The 20,531-nt window shown below is 39.4% G+C and overlaps 1 protein-coding gene across 6 annotated transcripts; it reads right to left on the bottom strand.

Moving 5' to 3' along the window:
- Positions 1-309: 309 nt before the first annotated feature.
- Positions 310-18,500, bottom strand: TFAP2A (transcription factor AP-2 alpha). 6 transcript variants are annotated; one of them, XM_069730673.1, is made up of 7 exons: positions 15,744-15,913; positions 12,464-12,898; positions 9,985-10,036; positions 6,377-6,608; positions 4,627-4,745; positions 2,696-2,837; positions 310-1,706 (listed from the first exon to the last, which is right to left on the bottom strand). In XM_069730673.1, exons 1-7 carry the CDS (start codon positions 15,792-15,794, stop codon positions 1,427-1,429), a joined length of 1,311 nt encoding a protein of 436 aa, XP_069586774.1. In that variant the 5' UTR covers positions 15,795-15,913; the 3' UTR covers positions 310-1,426. The 6 variants fall into 6 exon arrangements, with proteins under 6 accessions (XP_069586774.1, XP_069586772.1, XP_069586777.1 ...); XM_069730671.1 differs by lacking the exon at positions 15,744-15,913 and adding an exon at positions 14,180-14,769; XM_069730676.1 differs by lacking the exon at positions 15,744-15,913 and adding an exon at positions 13,566-14,013.
- Between the last annotated feature and the right edge of the window lie 2,031 nt (positions 18,501-20,531).

The raw sequence follows: 20,531 nt of genomic DNA, 5'->3' as shown, positions 1-20,531 counted from the left end.
CTATAATAATATTGAAGAAACAAAAGGATTTGTCGTCTTAGATAATAATATTATTTTTTAACTCCCTGTAATGGTTATCATCAATGTCAGATTCCACTCGAAATATCAAATGGTTCCCTACACTGAGCTCAGAGTTGAGAGTAAGTTTTTATTATACTTGAGGGAAACAATGGGTTCAGCTGCTTATTGCAGGGAGCAATTGTCAAGGGAGAGTTAAACTCAATTACTGTAACCATACTGAATAAAAAATACTGCCACGGACAAAAAATACGCCTGAGTAAAGACAGCCACTGAATAAAAGAATCGACATAAAGCGTATCAAATATTTATTCACCTGGTCAACAATAAAAACTATAATACATTGCTAGAGGTTGGGGAGCAGAGTCTGTGGTCAGGAAGCTCCCTGCAGCCCCATCACTTGTGCAGTCCTCTGTACACAATGGAACCAAATATACAGTATAGCACTTATGTATTGCTCTTCGCACACATTTATCCCTCATTCAATAAAACACTAGTTCATTTGACAATATGTCCAAATATTTAGATTTCTAATTTTTTTTCTTCCTTTCAGGAAATGAAAAGACTTTTTATAATACTAATCATATATAAAAAAATCCATTTTATTTTTTGTTTATTATTTGTTCTGCTGCTTCATTGTCGTCTTAACATGCTACAACAGTGCTAAAAATTAGGAATTCCATAGAAAGAAACCCAAAAGTTCTGCTTTCTAAATAAGTACCAAGAATCACATGAACTAAGAGGAAAAATTGGAAAAAAAAACCCACTAAACAATAGGTAAACGAGATCACCAGATAAATTAAAAAGAAAAAGTTTCTTTGAACAGACTCACCATATTTACAATCCCCATTAAATTACACATAAATAAGTATTTACAGAAACACTGATTCCCTTATAGTGACCATGATCTGTGTCCAGACACAAAGTTCAACGTGTTGGCATTTACCTTAAGAGGGAAAAGGTACAACCTGAAGACACGACATGGAACTGCAATGTTTTGTGCTCAAGTTTATTCACAATACTGATAATGTCATCCGCAGCCTTTGTTACTGGGGCTACAATCTCAGCTGAAGAAGCATCAGCGTAAGGGAAGGTGGTGATAAGTTCGATGACTCTGATATATATATATATAGATATATATTTAACAAGAAATAGTTTCTTTTAAAAAAAAAAAAAGGTTCTCTTACAAAATGTCCAAACACTAAAGACAAAACGTTTCCTGGCTCCATTGCCTGTTCCATTAATAATCCAAACGAGACAACAAACGAATGGACAACGTTTCGGCGGCAGAGCAGAAGCCTTTCCTTCTCCGGCTTAGGGATGGCAATAGGTCTTCTTCTCTTTGCCCCTCTTGGCAGGGGACTAACACATAAGGATGTCCAGGGGGTACAAATGATGACGTTGTGGGTCACTTCCTGTGCTTTTCATCTTTGTCGCCCCCTTTGCTGTTGTCTGTGTGGCTGTTATTATTGAGGTACATTTTGTCCATTGCTTTCAGTGCCTCCGTGAGATAATTTTGCAGGGCAGTGATGGCTGCACACACTGCTGGACTGCCAAATCCATGAGAGATGAGGTTGAAGTGTGTCAGGCAGCTTTGTATACCTGGTTCCAGAATTGGAGATGGTCTAGAGTTACCCAAAGGTGATCTGTCCTGTGACAATAAATCTGTGAATTCTTTACAAATCTGCCTAAAATGCAAAAAAAAAAAAAAAAAAAAAAAAAGAAATAAAACAGATATGAGCTGACTTTCATGTTTTACTGCACCTTGCAGCCAGGATCAATTCACATAAAGAGAATGCAGAGTATGCAATGAGTTAATAAGCACGATGAAGCATTGGAAGCCTAGACTTGCCACATGATAGCAATCTCCATTGTGGATAATAACACATTTGATTTAATCCATTCAAGTCTGCAAACCTCACAAGCACCAGAACTAAAGACATCTTCCATTCATTTCCTGGTGTAACCCGAAAAGTCCCTGGGAGAATGAGTAACCTTATGACACATTTCAGAGTCTTGGGGGATGTTACTAAGGGCTTCCAGGGGCATCAGTGGTCTATAAGAAATGCAGAACACATGGACCAAGGAGACCCCTATAGATTTCCTTATTTGTTGCTTCTGGAGATGTCCTGCATTTCATAAATAGATTAAACAGAAGCCAGACTCACTACAAGTCCCATCATGCATCCTAGACACAACTACATAAGCCATAGGAAGTCCACTGCTTGGGACTGTTTTATTGGAGGTGGATTAATAAGAAATGTAACATATGCTAAGAGACCAACATGTAGTGGAATTCCATAATTCCAGAATATTGTACCAGACACAGTATATTAATATCGATAACCTATCAGGGTAATAATGACTACAAGTCAACAACTGTATATTGTAGGGCATCCTTTAATATCACATTTCCGCTTAATTAGAGAAGTATTTCAATGAGGTTCTCAATCTTGGTGGCAATTTACTCCTAGCAAATAATTAACTCGGGATACGGCAAAATGTCCCTTATTTGTTTTCAGTTTAGGTCAAAGGTGGATAAACTTGGGAAAGATGTCGGGGGGTGAGAGATTTGTGGAAATAGAGCTTACCAACCATAAACCTGCAGAACTACAAGTCCAATCATGCCAAAGCTTGCTCAGCTCCACAGATCCAGATATATAGGGGGAGCACTTACTTTGTAGCCAGTAACATGTTTTTCCTAGTCACTTGCTCGTTGGGGTCGGAGTGTTGTCGGTTGACATATTCCGCTACTGCTTTTGCAGGAAACTCTGTTTCACAGACATAGCCAAAATCTCTGGCTAGATGGACAGCTTCACCTACAAGGACACAGGGCATGGGAGGGTGCATCAGTTAGATATGGATAAAGAAGAATAATGATTGGCAGTAAAAAAATAAAAAACACATCAGACAAATTTAGGAAGTGTAAAAAAATACAATAGTATAGTATATTGGTAGAAGAATACTGACTATAAAGTTGTCCTATGGGATTAACAACAGAAAGTTCCTAACATAAAGTAACCATTAGGGGCATACAGAATGGTTAATGATTGTTAGCAGCCCCCCATTGTCAGCTGTAAATTAAGAGATGGAGTGGCCCTTTAAATTGCAACTCCAGATCCCAAATATCTTATTTGATTATTATAAAAAAAAACATGATTTCAATATGACTCCACATATTAATTAGTGCCTTAAATATAAATGACTTTTATTCTATATACAAGGCTTTTCCCATCTGAGCTGAGGATCCAGACCCGCTCTGCTGTCACTATTAATGGAAGGAATGGCCACACTATTGGCCGAGCTGGGAGTCCCTGCTTTACAATGCTCTGATTTTCTATATCCTGGCCGATTAGCCGGGAGAGATTCGGGGTCAGTGCACCGAGTCTGTCTGTTCTGTTGATTTTCAGATCTTTGGTTTTAATTTCCTGAAGCAGTTGGATTTTACTGCAGGGTTTCCTGCTATTAGCTGCACTCCGGAAGAACGCATGCGCCAATTAGCGCTTCAAAGAGCTTCTCTCCACAAAGATGGAGCGGATCCTCCACAATAACAGCACTCATCATCATCATCATCATCATCATCACTACACAGTGCCTCCTCGTGACTGCACCACGTCAGCCTCCATGTGAATATACACAACCCTCAGAAACTATACAGAAATACAAGACATATTACAATTGACAATTATGTGCCCCCAAACTAGGTATATATAACCAAGATTATATATATATGTATATGTCTATATATGTATACAGATTTTAGAACCTGCTTTGAAACAGTAGTGAATAATTATGCATATATATATATATATATATATAACAATTATGTATACATATAGCTTAAAATTAATAACAATAATATATTACAATGTAAAATATAGATATAAGCATATATTTATACATATAATATATTAAACATTAGATGTATATATATATATATATATATATATATATATATATATATATTTAAATACACACATATGCATATATATTGCAAAATTATATGTATTCTCAGTAAAACATTTATGTATATATTAAGAAATATATAAAACAGATATATTAACATATATAACTAAATACATATATATCTCATTAAACATATATATATATATCTGAAAATATATATATCTATGTGTATATATATATATATATATATATATATATATATATATATAGATATATAGATATATATAGATATATTCACTAACTACTGTTTCAAAGCAGTTTCTGAAATCTGATGGGGTGGGTGAATAGTCCTGTGCAGTTTCTGCCACCATAGTGCATGCCTGTATATTAATGGGTGCAGAAGGGGGCAGGCTGAGCTCTTTGGAAGGTAAGGCATAAATGAGAAGCAGCAGTGAGTCCCTTAGATCCACGCAGTATAATGTTGCCCTCTGGCACAGGTCATGTCATTCAGGAAGTCCTGGTCAGGCACTTCTCCAATGCAGATGGCAGCTCAGCTTAAATGATTTACTGCATTGTTTTGAGTGGAAACAACTTTGGGTTTAGGTATTTAACTATTATCATATTGAAATGGATTTCTTTTAATTCTTCTAAGAGCCCAAAATGGAGGCAATCAAGACCGATTAGTGCACTTTTACTACTTACCCTCCACTAAGGATGTGAGCAATGTGACATTAGCAGCTTTACGCCTCCCAGCTGGAAGATTTAATCCGATTTTATCTAATTTTTCTCTCAGTGATCGGCCACCGTTTTTGGATTTTGCCCTGTTAAGAATGTAAGATATATTACACATAAGATAGGAAACAATAGTAGTATAAATGACCATGTTCAAATATAAATAATGCTAAAGATGTCAATAAATGTTCTAAATGATCTTTCTATAGAAGTAGGTTGGACGATTTGGAACTTTTATGGAAAGATAAGATATAAATTATTAGTAGTAAAAGTAGTAGTTTAGGATTATTGTTCTACATTATGATATTTATCTCAGGAGAGTTTACCCCCAAGCTTGCAACACAGAAAACTTTCAGATAGGTTGCAAAATGCAGAATGTAATTGGTGTGCTGGGGAGAGGAATGTGTTGACATGGCTGCAGACCAAGATCATCATTGCTCAAAAAAGTGACCTCTTCTGACCCAAGGAAATGAAGCCTCCTGACATCCTCATTCATGTAATTTACAGAAACATATGAATGGTCTCATAGTTATGGGGGGCAGACAGTGAGCATGGTGCGAAGCTCAGTGTCTAGGACATCTCTAAAGGGCATCAGAAGAATCAAATTACTTCTGTGTTGCAAGGAAAAGAAAACCAAGGCCTTGTACATTGTTAGATTGGAGGATACAAGAACTAAGGGCATTGAAGGTTGGTGTATCTGCAGAGGAGAGGAATAGGGACAGACATGAAGTGTGCATAGGACCCACTGCTCCTCTAGGAAGGAGACAGGCAGTGTTTATGACTTGCAGCTAATCAAAAATCTAATTACACCCAAATCAGCTCTGTCCATAAGCATTAAGTGGCATAACTGTGAATCCATAGTGTAATTACCAGTGATGGAATGATTAGCTATAATCAACCCTTAACAGAAAATTAAAGAATGTAGGATAGTTACTCCATTTCCCCTTTAATGCTGTTTTCGCTTGCAAATTTGTAACTTTCCTTATGATTTCGGTTCATTTAATATTAATGTATATTAGAACTGTTAAGTGACAAGTGTATCTTATACTAAGCAATAACATGTAGTGCACATATCAAGAAAAGAATTCCCATAGCCTTACCATAATAACTATACCAATTATGTACTACTGACACATTATATAGTGTGGATACAGTAGATTATTAATTCTTAATAACAAGTTATGTTAGACTTTTTCCCTCCATTCTATAACTTGTCAGTAAACTTGCGCATTATAATTAACTAGAATGTATATTAGAGAACATGAATTCAGTGAAAGAATTGGGGAATCAAATATTATTCTAACCTGTCCCATGAATTGTTTTGATCTCTGCAGTGATCACCATGTTCCCTGCTATAGTTCACCCCCATGTTCTCACACCGTGTCCTTACATGCTCGGCCAGATGCAGTGTGACACTGGGTGAACCTGGAGCCCTGATGGTAAACACGGTGGCCATAGCCCAGGCTGTAGGCATCTCAGCATGCAGGCAGCTCGCCCTACAGGCTACTGCTAAGTCTGAAAAGTGTTTTTAATAAATCAATGCAGAATTTCTATTTTTTGATGACACCATATATGGAATGGTCAGTACTTATAGACACAGACCCCTCACAGTTAATCAATTACCCACTATCTGCCTGATCATTTCCCCATTCCTGGATGATGATGATGATGATCACCCAATGCTACACAACAAAAGTCGGTGTATATGAAAGAGTCTCACCTCCTGAGCACTCCACCCAGCAGGGAAGCATTGAGGCACTCGGGCGGGGACAACCTTCTCTGTACTTCTGCCACTGTCACCTTGTACTTTGATGTGGAGCTTAGAAGAGACAGTCTTCCAGGAACTGAGCAGAAAACTTCATTCGGATTCACTACTCCACCGAAGAGATTGTCTTTGTTGAGAGAGAGGGACGACACTGCATTGTTATTGGATTTAGACAATGAGACAGGCCCTGAAAAGAGAAGGATGACAATGATGCCAGGAAACTAGAAGGCCTGGGCACAACACGCTGGGCTTCTAGGGGCATCTCTAAGAAACTCTAAATAGCCTCCTATATAGAATAATTACACTAATACTAGCTCTACTCATCATCACTAGCCCTAAAGTAGAAGGACCACTGGAGACAAGTGATCATAGGGGCATCTGTAATAAACTCTAACTAGCCTCCTATATAGAATAATTACACTAATACTAGCTCTACTCATCATCACTAGTCCTAGAGTAGAAGGACCACTGGAGACAAGTGATCATAGGGGCATCTGTAATCAAATCTAACTAGCCTCCTATATAGAATAATTACACTAATACTAGCTCTACTCATCATCACTAGTCCTAGAGTAGAAGGACCACTGGAGACAAGTGATCATAGGGGCATCTGTAATAAAATCTAACTAGCCTCCTATATAGAATAATTACACTAATACTAGCTCTACTCATCATCACTAGTCCTCGAGTAGAAGGACCACTGGAGACAAGTGATCATAGGGGCATCTGTAATAAACTCTAACTAGCCTCCTATATAGAATAATTACACTAATACTAGCTCTACTCATCATCATGGTCACTATTAAAGGACCACTAGATCTAGACAAGTGATCACAGGGGCATCTCTAATAAAATCTGAATAGCCTCCTACATAGAAGAATGGCACTCAGTCTTGTTCTGCTCATCATCATCGTCACTATTTAAAGGACCAGTAGCCCTAAAGTACAAGTACCACTGGAGAGATGTGATCATAGGGGCAGACAACTCTTTGTCAATAAGCCCATAGAGGAATATTACTGTTCTCTTCAGATGTCTGTTTATAAGGAACAATAGGTTGCATTCAACTCCACAACTGGAGAAATTCTCTATATGTTGATCCTCTCTAGAGTTATTATTGTGGCCATGCGTTTTACACGACTAGACTGCTATAGATGGAAAATCATTATTGTCACAGGATTAATGTGACCCCCTATAATTTTATATATATATATATATATATATATATACTAGATTTAAAAAAAGGGATATGCCTAAAGATGTCGCCCTTCTAATAGTGCTCAGGGTTAACTAACTTGGAAGCGACAGGGTTAATACCGCAGGCAGACAGACAGAGAAAGGAGCACAAGCGCCACAGTGAGGCGGAAAGTGGTACTGCTGCTGCACATTGCCTAGTGAGGGAAAACCTGTCTGATGTAATTACCGATTAAAGTTAGATGGTTCCTTGGCAGAATGCGGCCCACAAAGCCGCCGATTACTGCACTCACAGTCCAGTTCTTCTCTTGCATACATGACCATTCATGTATCCCAGGACGTCACAGCCCAGGCTAGGTGTGCTATACTCTGTGTATACAGCATGCAGCCCATACAAACCGATCATTGCCAAAAGCAGCCTGCCTCCCTAAAGACATAGGCCCTGGAATCATCACCGTAAGAAGTGCATTATGTCCTATAGCTGAGGCTTTATTCATGCAGATGGTTGTATCATTTACTGGTTTAGATTATTTACAGCATGATATAGAAATAATCCTAATCTGCCGGTACAATATAACATTCTGAATTATTTCTATATTAAACAATTAAATGCTATTGTTCTAGGTCACAGACACCAGTACACTGAATTGTTGTGGGAATTATCTAGATTTTAATGAATAATTCCGGTACATTTGATTTATTTTTTTCTATTTTATAGTAATTAAATATATCAAACACACTGCCATCCCCATACACTTTGGCATGTATATAATGCAAGCAGCACACCGGTCCTCTCGAATAAATGCAATGCGTCCTTAACCCTGCACATACCAGGACACTGCACCCTCTTCTTATGACGGCAGCTGTAATCATGTGGGTATGGATGGCCTGTGCATTTCATTTGTTGGGGAGAGTCAGACGAATGGGGGCTCGGGATAGATCACTTGTGACATTAATAGCTCTGGGGAGGCTAATAGAGACAATAGGAGCTAAACGAACTCTGGAGATTACTAATAGAAGAGCCAATTATCATGGTGACTTGGAGAGAGCATCTCAGCTAGATCATCTTACACTACAGGAACAAATACACCGGAAGGCGTCGGCTTCCTGGTAATATCAAGTCATTCTCGGGGAAAAATATTATTCATATGTCGGTGACTTTCCATAGACAGCTATTGTGTTCTATCATATAATTGTAAAGGATAGATAGACAGGTAGACAGACAGATTGATATCGGAGAGATAGATAGATAGATAGATAGATAGATAGATAGATAGATAGATAGATAGATAGATATGGGGCTTGAGAAAGGTTCCTGTTGGGACCGAAACGTTGCCTTCTGGGCTGATTAAATAGCTCCTCTTTACTACAAACGGTGTGCTGCCTCCAATTTTTCTGTATTTTTTTAGATAGATAGATAGATAGATATGGGATAGATAGATAGATAGATAGATAGATAGATAGATAGATATGGGATAGATAGATAGATAGATAGATAGATAGATAGATAGATAGATAGATAGATAGATAGATAGATATGGGATAGATAGATATGTAAAAAGATAGACAGATAATAGATAGATAGATAGATAGATAGATAGATAGATAGATAGATAGATAGATAGATATGGGATAGATAGATAGATAGATAGATATGGGATAGATAGATAGATATGGGATAGATAGATAGATAGATAGATAGATAGATAGATAGATAGATAGATAGATAGATAGATAGATAGATATGGGATAGATAGATATGTAAAAAGATAGACAGATAATAGATAGATAGATATGGGATAGATAGATAGATAGATAGATAGATAGATAGATAGATAGATAGATAGATAAATAGATAGATATGGGATAGATAGATAGATATGGGATAGATAGATAGATATGGGATAGATAGATAGATATGTAAAAAGATAGACAGATAATAGATAGATAGATAGATAATAGATAGATAGATAATAGATAGATAGACAGATAATAGATAGATAGATAGATAGATAGATAGATAGATAGATAATAGATAGCTAGAATAATGTAATATGTAATTTTCCCTTATGCATGACCTAAATCCACATAAATAAACTACAGATGAAGCCCACCATGACCCCCCACATTATAACTCAGCTCTGCTGCCTCTGTATACACTCCATATTACCATCCACACCCAAGAACAATAGTATGAAGGCAACAACCACACGGGAGGACATGAACACACATATTCTTCTGTGGAGGAGCCCACACTCGGATATCTCTCAGTTACACACGCTGGAAATACTTTAGGATGGAGCTCTGCAGTTTTGAGCATGGAAAGAAAAGCTTGTCGAGACTTGTAAGGAATGCACAGGAAAATCGCCTACCTTTCTTAATTACAGTCTGATCTGGGATGTTGATACCTGGGTCTTCTACGTGCTGCAACAAAAACAACAAAATACACCAAAGTTTGTAATGCATTGTCATAACAAGAGCTGGGAAACTGCTCGGGCTTTATGTCAGAAAGGAATTATCACCAAGAACAACGGCTACGACATATTGCGACACGATGAGCAAAATGATGAGCCCTTTAGTGCAAATTTACAAATTACAATCACACAAACTGGGCCTGGAATATATGTAGAGAGGTAGGTCGGGTGTAAGCTCTCTCTCTCTCTCTATATATATATACATGGATAGCATGTACTACTCAACGATTGGATTGTGTATATGTATGTATATGTATAGATATATACATTTACAAACACATATCTATATGCCTGTGTGCGTATATGTATTTATGTATGCCTGATTGAGTATGATAGATAGATAGATTATAGATAGATATTAGATAATACATAGATAGATAGATAGATATTAGATAATACATAGATAGATAATAAATACATAGATAGATATTAGATAGATAGATAATACATAGACAGATATATATATAGATATTAGATATAGATAGATAATAAATACATAGATAGATAGATAGATAGATAGATAGATAGATAGATAGATAATAAATAGATAGATAGATAGATAGATAGATAATAAATAGATACATAGATATTAGATATATAGATATTATTATAGTTATTATACATGGAAATATGTTCCCAATAAGTGCAAAGTTACTGAAATGGCTATGAAACCATAGAGTGTTACACTGCTCATTGTATGATGAGCGGGGAGATCGTGCTCCATGACAGTACTATATCCATTAGATTGTATAATGTGAACCCTTCCACAATGCTGCCTAGGGCTGCGGACAGTGGCAGCTTTCCCTGGTTCTGACCCACAGGATGCGGCGGGGTCTGCAGTCCTCCTATCATTCGCTAGTCATTGTCTAGCAATAATCGTGATGATAACATTTTCCATTCGCTGGTGGATTTATGCTCCTGTTAATTGTGCCTGATCTGAATGATTCCGGGTGGATGGGACTGCGTGGCTTTATTACGGCTTTTATTATACTCAATGCTCTCATTTGTAACTTGCCTAAAGTGCTCCTGCATTTAAGTAGAATGAAATAGAGAAATGTTCAGAAATGACTACTAGTCTTTTCAATATGTAGGAAAATATGTTCCCTTTATGGAGAATCACTCAAGGTACGGGCTAACGGGCTCACACATCATTTCCTATGCCACTGATATTATTAGATGCCCCATGCTTCCTCATTCAACTTGCACCAATTTCCCAGTATTTAGTTGTGTATTGTATTCAATAACAATTGTAGTGATTTATAATTATTATTCTTGAACAAATAATAACCCAAAACAATTATTAAAACCTAAAAAAACACCATATTTATTGAATGGTAATATTTGTACCATGCACACGAGAATCTGTCCTAAAAGATAATTTATATAATACCAGTATTTGTTTATTAAAACAATTATGATAATAGTATTGTTAATATATTTATTGAAATCGATCTAACAAATAAATCTATATGTGTGCATTTTCATGCATAAATATAATTATTGCACAGACAAATAGAAGTATGTATATCTATGTCAATATCAAGCTATCTACTGTTTTCTATTGCTCCATCTATAAAATACATTAGTTATTCCAAATGTAATGTATATATATATATATATATATATATATATATACATATATATATATATATATATATATATATATATATATATATATATATATATATATATATATATATATACACCAAAACATTATTAACAAATTAGTTGTGACATAAATTCAACCCAAACTCTATCACATGCACACAACAAAGCTCCTGCATGGCATTCCATCTTCCCCAAATATCATCCCACCACCACCACAAGCCTGCAACCTGAGACTGTAATCGTTAATCTGTCATCACTTATTTCACAGCGGTGTCTAATCCCGGATTTTGGGAAGTATTTTGTATGACGAGGAAACGTCCTGCCGACAGATTATTAATTACTATTATTATTACTATTATTATAAATCAGATTTTTTTTCCCTGCCACAAAATGACAAATACATGGAAGAGGGAGAATTCAGGGTAAATTGTAAATAATTGATTTGTATGGAATTAACAAAGGACTTAGGTTTGATTTAATCGTAGGTAACTATTAATGGAGAAACTTCATTGGAAGAGTTTCTGGTGATTTGTAGTTCAATGGTGGCTGAATTGTTGGGGGTCTTTCTAATGATATACAGGGAAGGAGGATGGGACTGGGGCTCAGCTTCATTTGTTGCAGGTATGGGGCTGATTGGTATGGGAGAGATGATTACAGGTCCCATCCATCCTGAGATCTGATCCATTCACCATCTCTGGGGGCAGAGGAGGGTGCTTGCCCTTCATCTATGGAGGATCACTTATAGGGTGAGGAATAGTAAAAGCCTTACCGAGACGTCTTCTAGAGCATGAGGTATGGAGTGGATGGGTAGGTCCCCAAGTCCTGAGCCTAGCCCATGAGGCCCGTGCAGAAGGTCTTCATGCCGCCTGTAATCCCTGCGTGGGTCCAAGCCGGACAGTTGGTGTGGCAGCCCCCGGTGTGTGTGCAGCAGGCTAGCCTCCTGGCTCTGCCTCTGTCCTGGCCACCCCGGGTGCTGAGGCTGCGGCTGGGCATGGAGGGAGTTGAGGCTGTACGGGTCATTAATGTGCGAATATGGATCTTGGGATTGGTTATATATGGGCTGGTATGGTGGAGGAAAATAGGGGGGCTGAAAGTCAGTATTGGGGGTATGTGAAAGTGGGGGAGCACTGGCATAGGGGGACTGGCCCACTGAGCCCAGCTGGGGCAACCTGCCTGTCCCATTGCTGGCACCGTCATGGCGATCCTAGGAAGAAGAAAACAGAAGAATTCATTACACATATGTAAGTACACCCAGAGTGGATATATTAATGCTACACGATATCTGTTTCCTATGCATAAAGATTATGATGCTTTGTAATTTATATAGACCAAAAATGTCTGCATTAAACACATCTGCGAAAACAAAATAGGTCATAAATGGAACAATTTCAGAATTCGAAGAGGCCTTGAAATACTCTATAGTCATAAAAATACTTAATACAATCATCTTAATTACATAATAATAATAATAATACGAGGCAATCTGAAAAATGCCCCTGCAATCCATAACATACAATAATATATTTATTCAAAGATATAAAGAAATAAAATATAATCTAATAGATACTGGCATTTATACAGCTAGGTAAGGATAGTAGGCATTCAATGAAAGCACATGCCCCTTGCAGGCATATGTTTAGGTTAGATTCCATGTTTTATGATATTAAGGAGTCATTTGATCAGGGAGAAGGCGCAGGATGTGTGAGCTAAAATCACATGTCAGTAATAGCTGGAATACAAATCATGGGAACTGCACAATGGGGTTTTGATGGCAGGACTAGATTGAATTGGATGGAGCAGATTGATTCCTATCGAAATAAAATAACAGCCAAAAAAATAAGTATATGACATTAGTATTTCTGTAAACTCACCATAGCGGAAAAACTGTGCACTAACATGAGTGCTGCTATTGTTACAAATCAATGGAGAGAAATGAAAAAGCGCCCAAGAGTGGAAGCAGAGGAGCAGAGAGACTCGCCAGCCCTAGAGTATGGCTACTAGAAAATCATAGCTACGGGGAATCTCATCGGGCGCCGACCACCGACCATAATCCTTCCGATCCGAGGGCGAGTCTTCCCGGGAAACTTTCTCTCCGTTAATCCTTGGTGGGCTTGTGTGCAATGCAGCTGGCGCAGGCTCCCTACAACACACGCAGCCTGCTCCCCTCCTAATAGCAGCAGATATTCATGACTATTAATATTACAGCAATACTTAAGAAAGGAAGAATGGCTGGAAATCGAGCGTGAACCGAGGAAGCGACTGAAGGCAGAGCCCTGTTCTAAATGACGTCCATTGAATGAAGCCTCAGTGTATCTAATCAGAGGTGGAGGGGGAGGAAGAGAGGGAGAGACACCAGTGAGGGAAGGGGAGAGGGAGGGGGCTGGCGAATCACAGGAGAGGGGGGACATTTTAAAGGTTGCAGGGCATGAAGAGTGAATGAGTGTGACAGGGAAGGAGGGATGGGGGGAATAAAGGGAATTGGCACCTGGGAATCCTGGGAATATCCTGGATAAGCCATGGGCAGCTCTGATGTCCTCCTCTTGCTGCTAGGAAGGCTTTCTGGGCTCTCCAGCCCTTTGCTTTTCATGTCTGGATCCGAGGGGCCCGGGTCTCCCGTCCTCTGAACCTGATCCATAGCCCGATGGGCTCCAACCACCACAACCACAGCTTCCTACTCCAGCAATAGTCTGGGCCAGTCAGGGCAGGCACATCCACCGCTCGGCCCTCAGCCGAAATTAAGATCCTCTGCTCTTTTAGGTTGGGTTTCTTCTTCTCCTCCTTTTCTGTTGAGGACAATGACCCAGAGCTCAGATGAGGGTCTCAGACAAGGGTGCAGCACTCCTGGGCTTGTGGCAGCATGCAGGTCCCGGAAGACAGCTGGGGAACTTTGTTCTTCTGCTGGAGCCTAGTGGTTTCCGAAATGCTGAACGTTCCCCCAGTGTAGATCCCTCGCCTGTCCTCCTCCACAGCGGTCAAGGTGCTCCAGCCCCGGTGATCGGTGGACAGCACCGGTCCAGCATGGATGGGCCCGGCTAGAGCGCTGCCTCCCTTCCGCCCGAGCCTGGCTCCAACTCCAAACCCGTCGGACTGGCTCTGCAACTCCAGCAAACAACTCCTCCAAAATATGACATAGTCAACTCTATAGAGCTGGCTGGGGTTAGAATAACAACAGTCATCCTGCATGTTCCTACACAGCTCTGCACACCTAACAAAATACAGCCTAATCTCCAGCTCAGAAGTCCCCACACAACAGCCTCTCCTCCACCATGGCTGCCGACACCTGGAGATCCATCTCCACCCGGTGTCCTGACCGGCTCCGAAACCTTGCTGCAAAATACCAACCAGTCAGACGACCCATATGTATAACTAATGACTATTGTGTTATTTCTGAACATATATATATATACTAAGAAATAGCACACCAGTACTGAGGACGCGGCGAGCCTTTATGTCCATCCCCAAAACTGACCCGACCACTTGGGGAATCACAAAAGCAGCTCCAGCCTTGCAAGTCATAACAAGACAATGATCCATGTGCCAACACTCTGCCTTTGTATGCACCAAAACACCCGACATATGGTCGAACTCAACAACAGCTAACGATCCTGACTGCTCCACTTCTGATATGTATACCTTTGTGTTATTAATATTATTAATTATTTGTATTTATATAATAATATTTTCTGCAAGTACATGTATGGTTGATAATCGATTGTAAAATGTCTGATTAAAAGTAAATAATGACCACAGCATGTAATAACACTACACAAACTATTGAAACACTCTCTATAAATTGTATGCAGATGTAAAATAATATATATATATATATATATATATATATATATATATATATATATATATATTCAATGTATTTCTCATGAGGACATTTCACCACTAAAATGAAGTGCTTGTAATAACTCTGTTACTATATAGATGCAGTGGACTTCTACATGCACTGATACTAACAGCACAGAGTTGGCAAGTCACAGGCTGCCAGAGCTCTGATGCTGCTGTGTGTGATAGGAATGGTCAGAGACTCTACCCCTTACCTCACACTCTTCATATTTGATATTATCCGTTAGTTTCCACAGCATTTTCATGGGCTTTTTGGAAGAGGATTTCTTCTTCTTCCCTGTCCCCACAAAAGTGTAGAGACCCTGTGTGCTGTGCAGAGAGTGAGCAATGCTGGTGCAATGCTTTGGTGCACTGAGATCTCCCTCTAATGGTAGAAAGTTTCCTTTATTTCTCTTGCTCCTAACCACCAAGCCTAAATAGCTGATTAGCATATCTACAATGGTCCGATTGCTAGGTGACATGAGATCCTGCACTCAAGGGGTACTATATAAAGAAAGCTGAAAGATAATCTGGGCAGCCATTGTATGTGTTTCAGTAACTATATATATACATATGTATATATAGATATATATAATAGTCTATGCTCCTCTTCTATATGTAAAAAAATCCAAGCCTCTGCACTTTGCAAATATATATATATATATATATATATATATATATATATATATATATATTTCAGTCTATGCTTTGGCACTATATATATATATATATATATATATATATATATATATATATATATATATATATATATGCAATTGTTACCATCCACCTCTCGTGTCTCCCCTTTTCCCCATAGTTTGTAAGCTTGCGAGCAGGGCCCTCATTCCTCCTGGTATCTGTTTTGAACTGTATTTCTGTTATGCTGTAATGTCTATTGTCTGTACAAGTCCCCTCTATAATTTGTAAAGCGCTGCGGAATATGTTGGCGCTATATAAATAAAAATGATATATATATATATATATATATATATATATATATATATATATATATATATATATATATATATATATATTTGCAAGGTGCAGAAACTTGGATTTTTTTTTATTTTATTATACACACCTTTGCTGAAATGCAAAGAAAAACAATATTCTAAGTGATAATCTCTTTTTACTTGTCCTACTTGATATTCAGTTTGGGCGTCTGAAGATCTTCGAAGATGTGTGAAATGAGACGATTATGCAGCATCTAATGAGCAGTGCCATTTTGCCATTTGCAGAATGGTTAATTGTATAGAGTGATGGGAAGGCTAGGACCACAATGGTGGGCAGAGGTCTGGCTCTGGCAGTACTCCTACCATTCTGTGTATTTTACACCTAGTTTTGTTACAGCTGGCACAGCCCACCCTTAGTGCACCAGTGTCTTGGTGGTGACACTGCATTTGCATAAATGGTCTCAGGAGCCAGTGACTCTCAGTTCAATGTCAGGAAGATCTAGGAGGTCTTCTACAAGAAATACAAGAAAAAAAAATCAGGATTCCCTCCATTGTGTTTGTTTTAGTCAAAATTGTTGTTTTTTTTCCCCCTCATTGAGTTGGAAATGAAGCTGGGATTATCCCTTGGTTTCTGTGCTAATACACTTGTAATGTGAATGGGTCACATCACGAGCCAGCGCCAGCAGCTCGGCCTATAGGTGCATTTACAAGAGGCCATCACCGCCCTGCTCATTGCATGCCAATATTAGATCCACCATCAAACACAGCAGCGTGGAGGGTGAACAGTGTGAGGAACACTTTACACCAGCAGCAAGAGATCAATAGAGTCGCATTTAGGAGTCATTACCATTTCATAGGTGGAGCACATCTATTCAGGAGCTGCTAACAGTGTGAAACTCTTCACTGGGCATTGTGACCCTCATCATTGACATGCAGGACACTACACTTGGTGGAAAATCCCTATAGACTTGCTCAGTTACACCGACACTTGTGTCTTAAGTCTGCTGCTCAGGTGCTTAAGAGCATAATCATACATGGTGGCAGTGAGAGATCATCATGTGTCCTTCAGAAGTCAGGTGCAAAAGCTCAGGAGATGTGCGCCTATAAACAGTGCTGTCGGTTAAATATATATACAGTATATATATATATATATATATATATATATATATATATATATATATATATATATGTGAGTGTGTGTGTGTGTGTGCGTGTGTACCACTAAGTACACGACTAATATATATTACTATGATAGCTAGCTAGACATCTGTATATAGAAATATAGAAGGCAACAGTGCCTATTAACAGAACCTCCAGTAGTTTCCATACTGAAAAGGGACTTCTGAGACTGAGAAAGTTTTACATTCCCATATCTATCTGTTGTGTACTTCCTAGCCATGAACTCATCAGTAACGATATATATATATATATATATATATATATATATATATATATATATATGTATGTATGTATGTATGTGTATATATATATATATATATATATATATATATATATATATATATATATAGTTATAGCACTGCTGTGAATGATCTCCAGGCTGCTGTTATTATTATTAGCTTCCATAATTCACTTTTACTCTACCAGAGGTGGCTCAGGGCGGTTTTGCCTGCTTCATTCCTCACCTGCCTTGTGCTGTAATGACTAAATTCAGAGTATTTCCTATAGAGATCCAGCCATTTCCCACGTCTTCTGTCAATGTGATATCTATGCTCTATCAATATAAAAATAGAATACTTGCATATAAAAAGTCTAATATCATTCTGAATATATTAAGAGATAAGAACCTACAGAACAGACGAATTGAGAGAGTCACCAGGTGAGAGCCTGTGACCAGGTGTGCCACCTCACCTGCCAGTCCCCCATCTTGGCCAGCATGGACATCCTGTAATCCCTGCCTGATGATGGACTGAGGGATCCGCCTGCAGATATGAGCAGCTTCAACAAATCCTTCTCTACCTGTACAGGAACATCTCACCTGCTCATAAAGAACTGGTTGCTACCTGTGCGCGCATGCGCACTGCCCAGGAATGTGCTTAGGTAACTTACTATGCGCAGAGTTGTCTGAGATGTTGATGGATTTACAGCAACCCAAGTCTCCACATAAACACCAGCTCCCTCCTCCTTACTAATAAGCATTTATTGCACGGCTCCTGCAGTCATGTAGTGCACAGGAGACCCCCCAAGACTTCTGATGACCTTCTGCAGCCTTTTATACCTGGTGTCAATCCATTTCCATGGATTTCCACTGAATTTGCTCCGATCTCTCCTCCCCAATAGGGATGATCTGTGTGCTGAGCCATTACTGCTCGTGCCATGTCCCCCTGTGCAGCCTGATCGGGGGCCACAGACAGCAGCCCCGGCCGCCGCTCTTTGCTTTGCGCCAAATACTCTCATTGTTGACTATAAAACAGTTATGGCCTTAAGATCTTGTGCTCTGCCTCCTTGTAAAAATAAATGCATTTCTGTATGCTGCTAGTCACGAAGATAGTATTTGTATATCCTGATGTCCAGAGACAGAAGACTTTATAATCTCCATTATATGTCTAGCTGATTTATTGCTCTCATTAGGCTTCATACTGATAAGGGACCAAAAGTACCAGCACACCCCCAGGATCAGAACTAAACCCTAAGGCTAAGAAGCCACAAGTTGATGCTAAACATGATGACACTCAGACTGACTGAGGAGGATTTAACTTTCCTTAGCGCTCGAGAAAATAAGTTTATTTTAGCATATTTAACCCCTCACAGCTCAAAGATTACTAATAATTCTTTAACTTCACATCCATAAGGAAAAAAAAAACATATTGCAAACCAAGCAGTAACTTTCTGGAGAAAGCAAGACCTGCAGAGTGAAGAAATCACAACCTCTCATTAGAGTCCTGCTTCTTGTCTATTACCTCCAACATCCTGCAGAAAGATCATTAGCCCCCATCTAGGGATGGTCCTAATATTATACAGCCCTCCAGGGAAGGGGCACTCAGGGAAGACCCAGTCAGGGAAGACCCACTCAAGAAAGACTCACGCAAGGAAGACTCACTCAGAAAAGACCCACTCAAGAAAGACTCACGCAGGGAAGACTCACTCAAGAAAGACTCACTCAGAGAAGTGGCAACCAGGGAAGACCCACTTAGGGAGACCCACTCAGGGAAGACCCTCTCAGGGAAGACCCACTTAGGGAAGACCCACTCAGGGAGACCCACTCTAGGAAGACCCACTTAGGGAAGACCCACTCAGGGAAGACCCACTCCAGAAAGACTCACTCAGGGAAGACCCACTCAAGAAAGACTCACTCAGGGAAGTGGCAAACAGGGAAGACCCACTCAGGGAAGACCCACTCAGAGAAGACCCACTTAGGGAGACCCACTCAAGGAAGACCCTCTCAGGGAAGACCCACTCAGAGAAGACCCTCTCAGGGAAGACCCACTTAGGGAAGACCCACTCAGGGAGACCCACTCTAGGAAGACCCACTTAGGGAAGACCCACTCAGGGAAGACCCACTCCAGAAAGACTCACTCAGGGAAGACCCACTCAAGAAAGACTCACTCAGGGAAGTGGCAATCAGGGAAGACCCACTCAGGGAAGACCCACTCAGAGAAGACCCACTTAGGGAGACCCACTCAAGGAAGACACTCTCAGGGAAGACTCACAGGTATTGTCTTACTGGAGATAGTGTCTAGCTGTACAGGAGAATCACCTTCCACACAGGGAGACAAGTTCTTCAAGATGTTGGAGAGCAATGAGCCATGAAGAAGACTTTTCCTCACCAAATCGGCCAACTCTAGATCTATCCGCAATTTACATCGGTTACTAGAGGTAAGGAAGCGACTTCACTCACCTGCACCCAACTGTACAAGGAGCAGATGGGCGACAAGAGCCACCAACATGCAACCGAAATGTCACTTTTTATTGTACACAAAGGACACTGGGTAGAAAAAACACAAGTCACACCCCATTCACCAGACCCAAATACATGTGGGGGAAGGGGACCGACAAATGTTCCCATAGCACCACATGCCACTTGTTGCTAAA

Source organism: Ranitomeya imitator, chromosome 6 (genome assembly GCF_032444005.1).
Source record: "Ranitomeya imitator isolate aRanImi1 chromosome 6, aRanImi1.pri, whole genome shotgun sequence".
Lineage (NCBI taxonomy): Eukaryota > Metazoa > Chordata > Amphibia > Anura > Dendrobatidae > Ranitomeya > Ranitomeya imitator.
This window is presented reverse-complemented; position numbering and strand designations above follow the sequence as displayed.

Coding starts and splice junctions, on each gene's coding strand:
- TFAP2A (XM_069730671.1), bottom strand. CDS start 14,329: ATGGATCAGGTTCAGAGGACGGGAGACCCGGGCCCCTCGGATCCAGAC. Junction 12,899..14,179: donor GATATTCCCAGGATTCCCAG/GTGCCAATTCCC, acceptor TCTTCTTCCTAG/GATCGCCATGACGGTGCCAG. Junction 1,707..2,695: donor AACATGTTACTGGCTACAAA/GTAAGTGCTCCC, acceptor TTTGCATTTTAG/GCAGATTTGTAAAGAATTCA.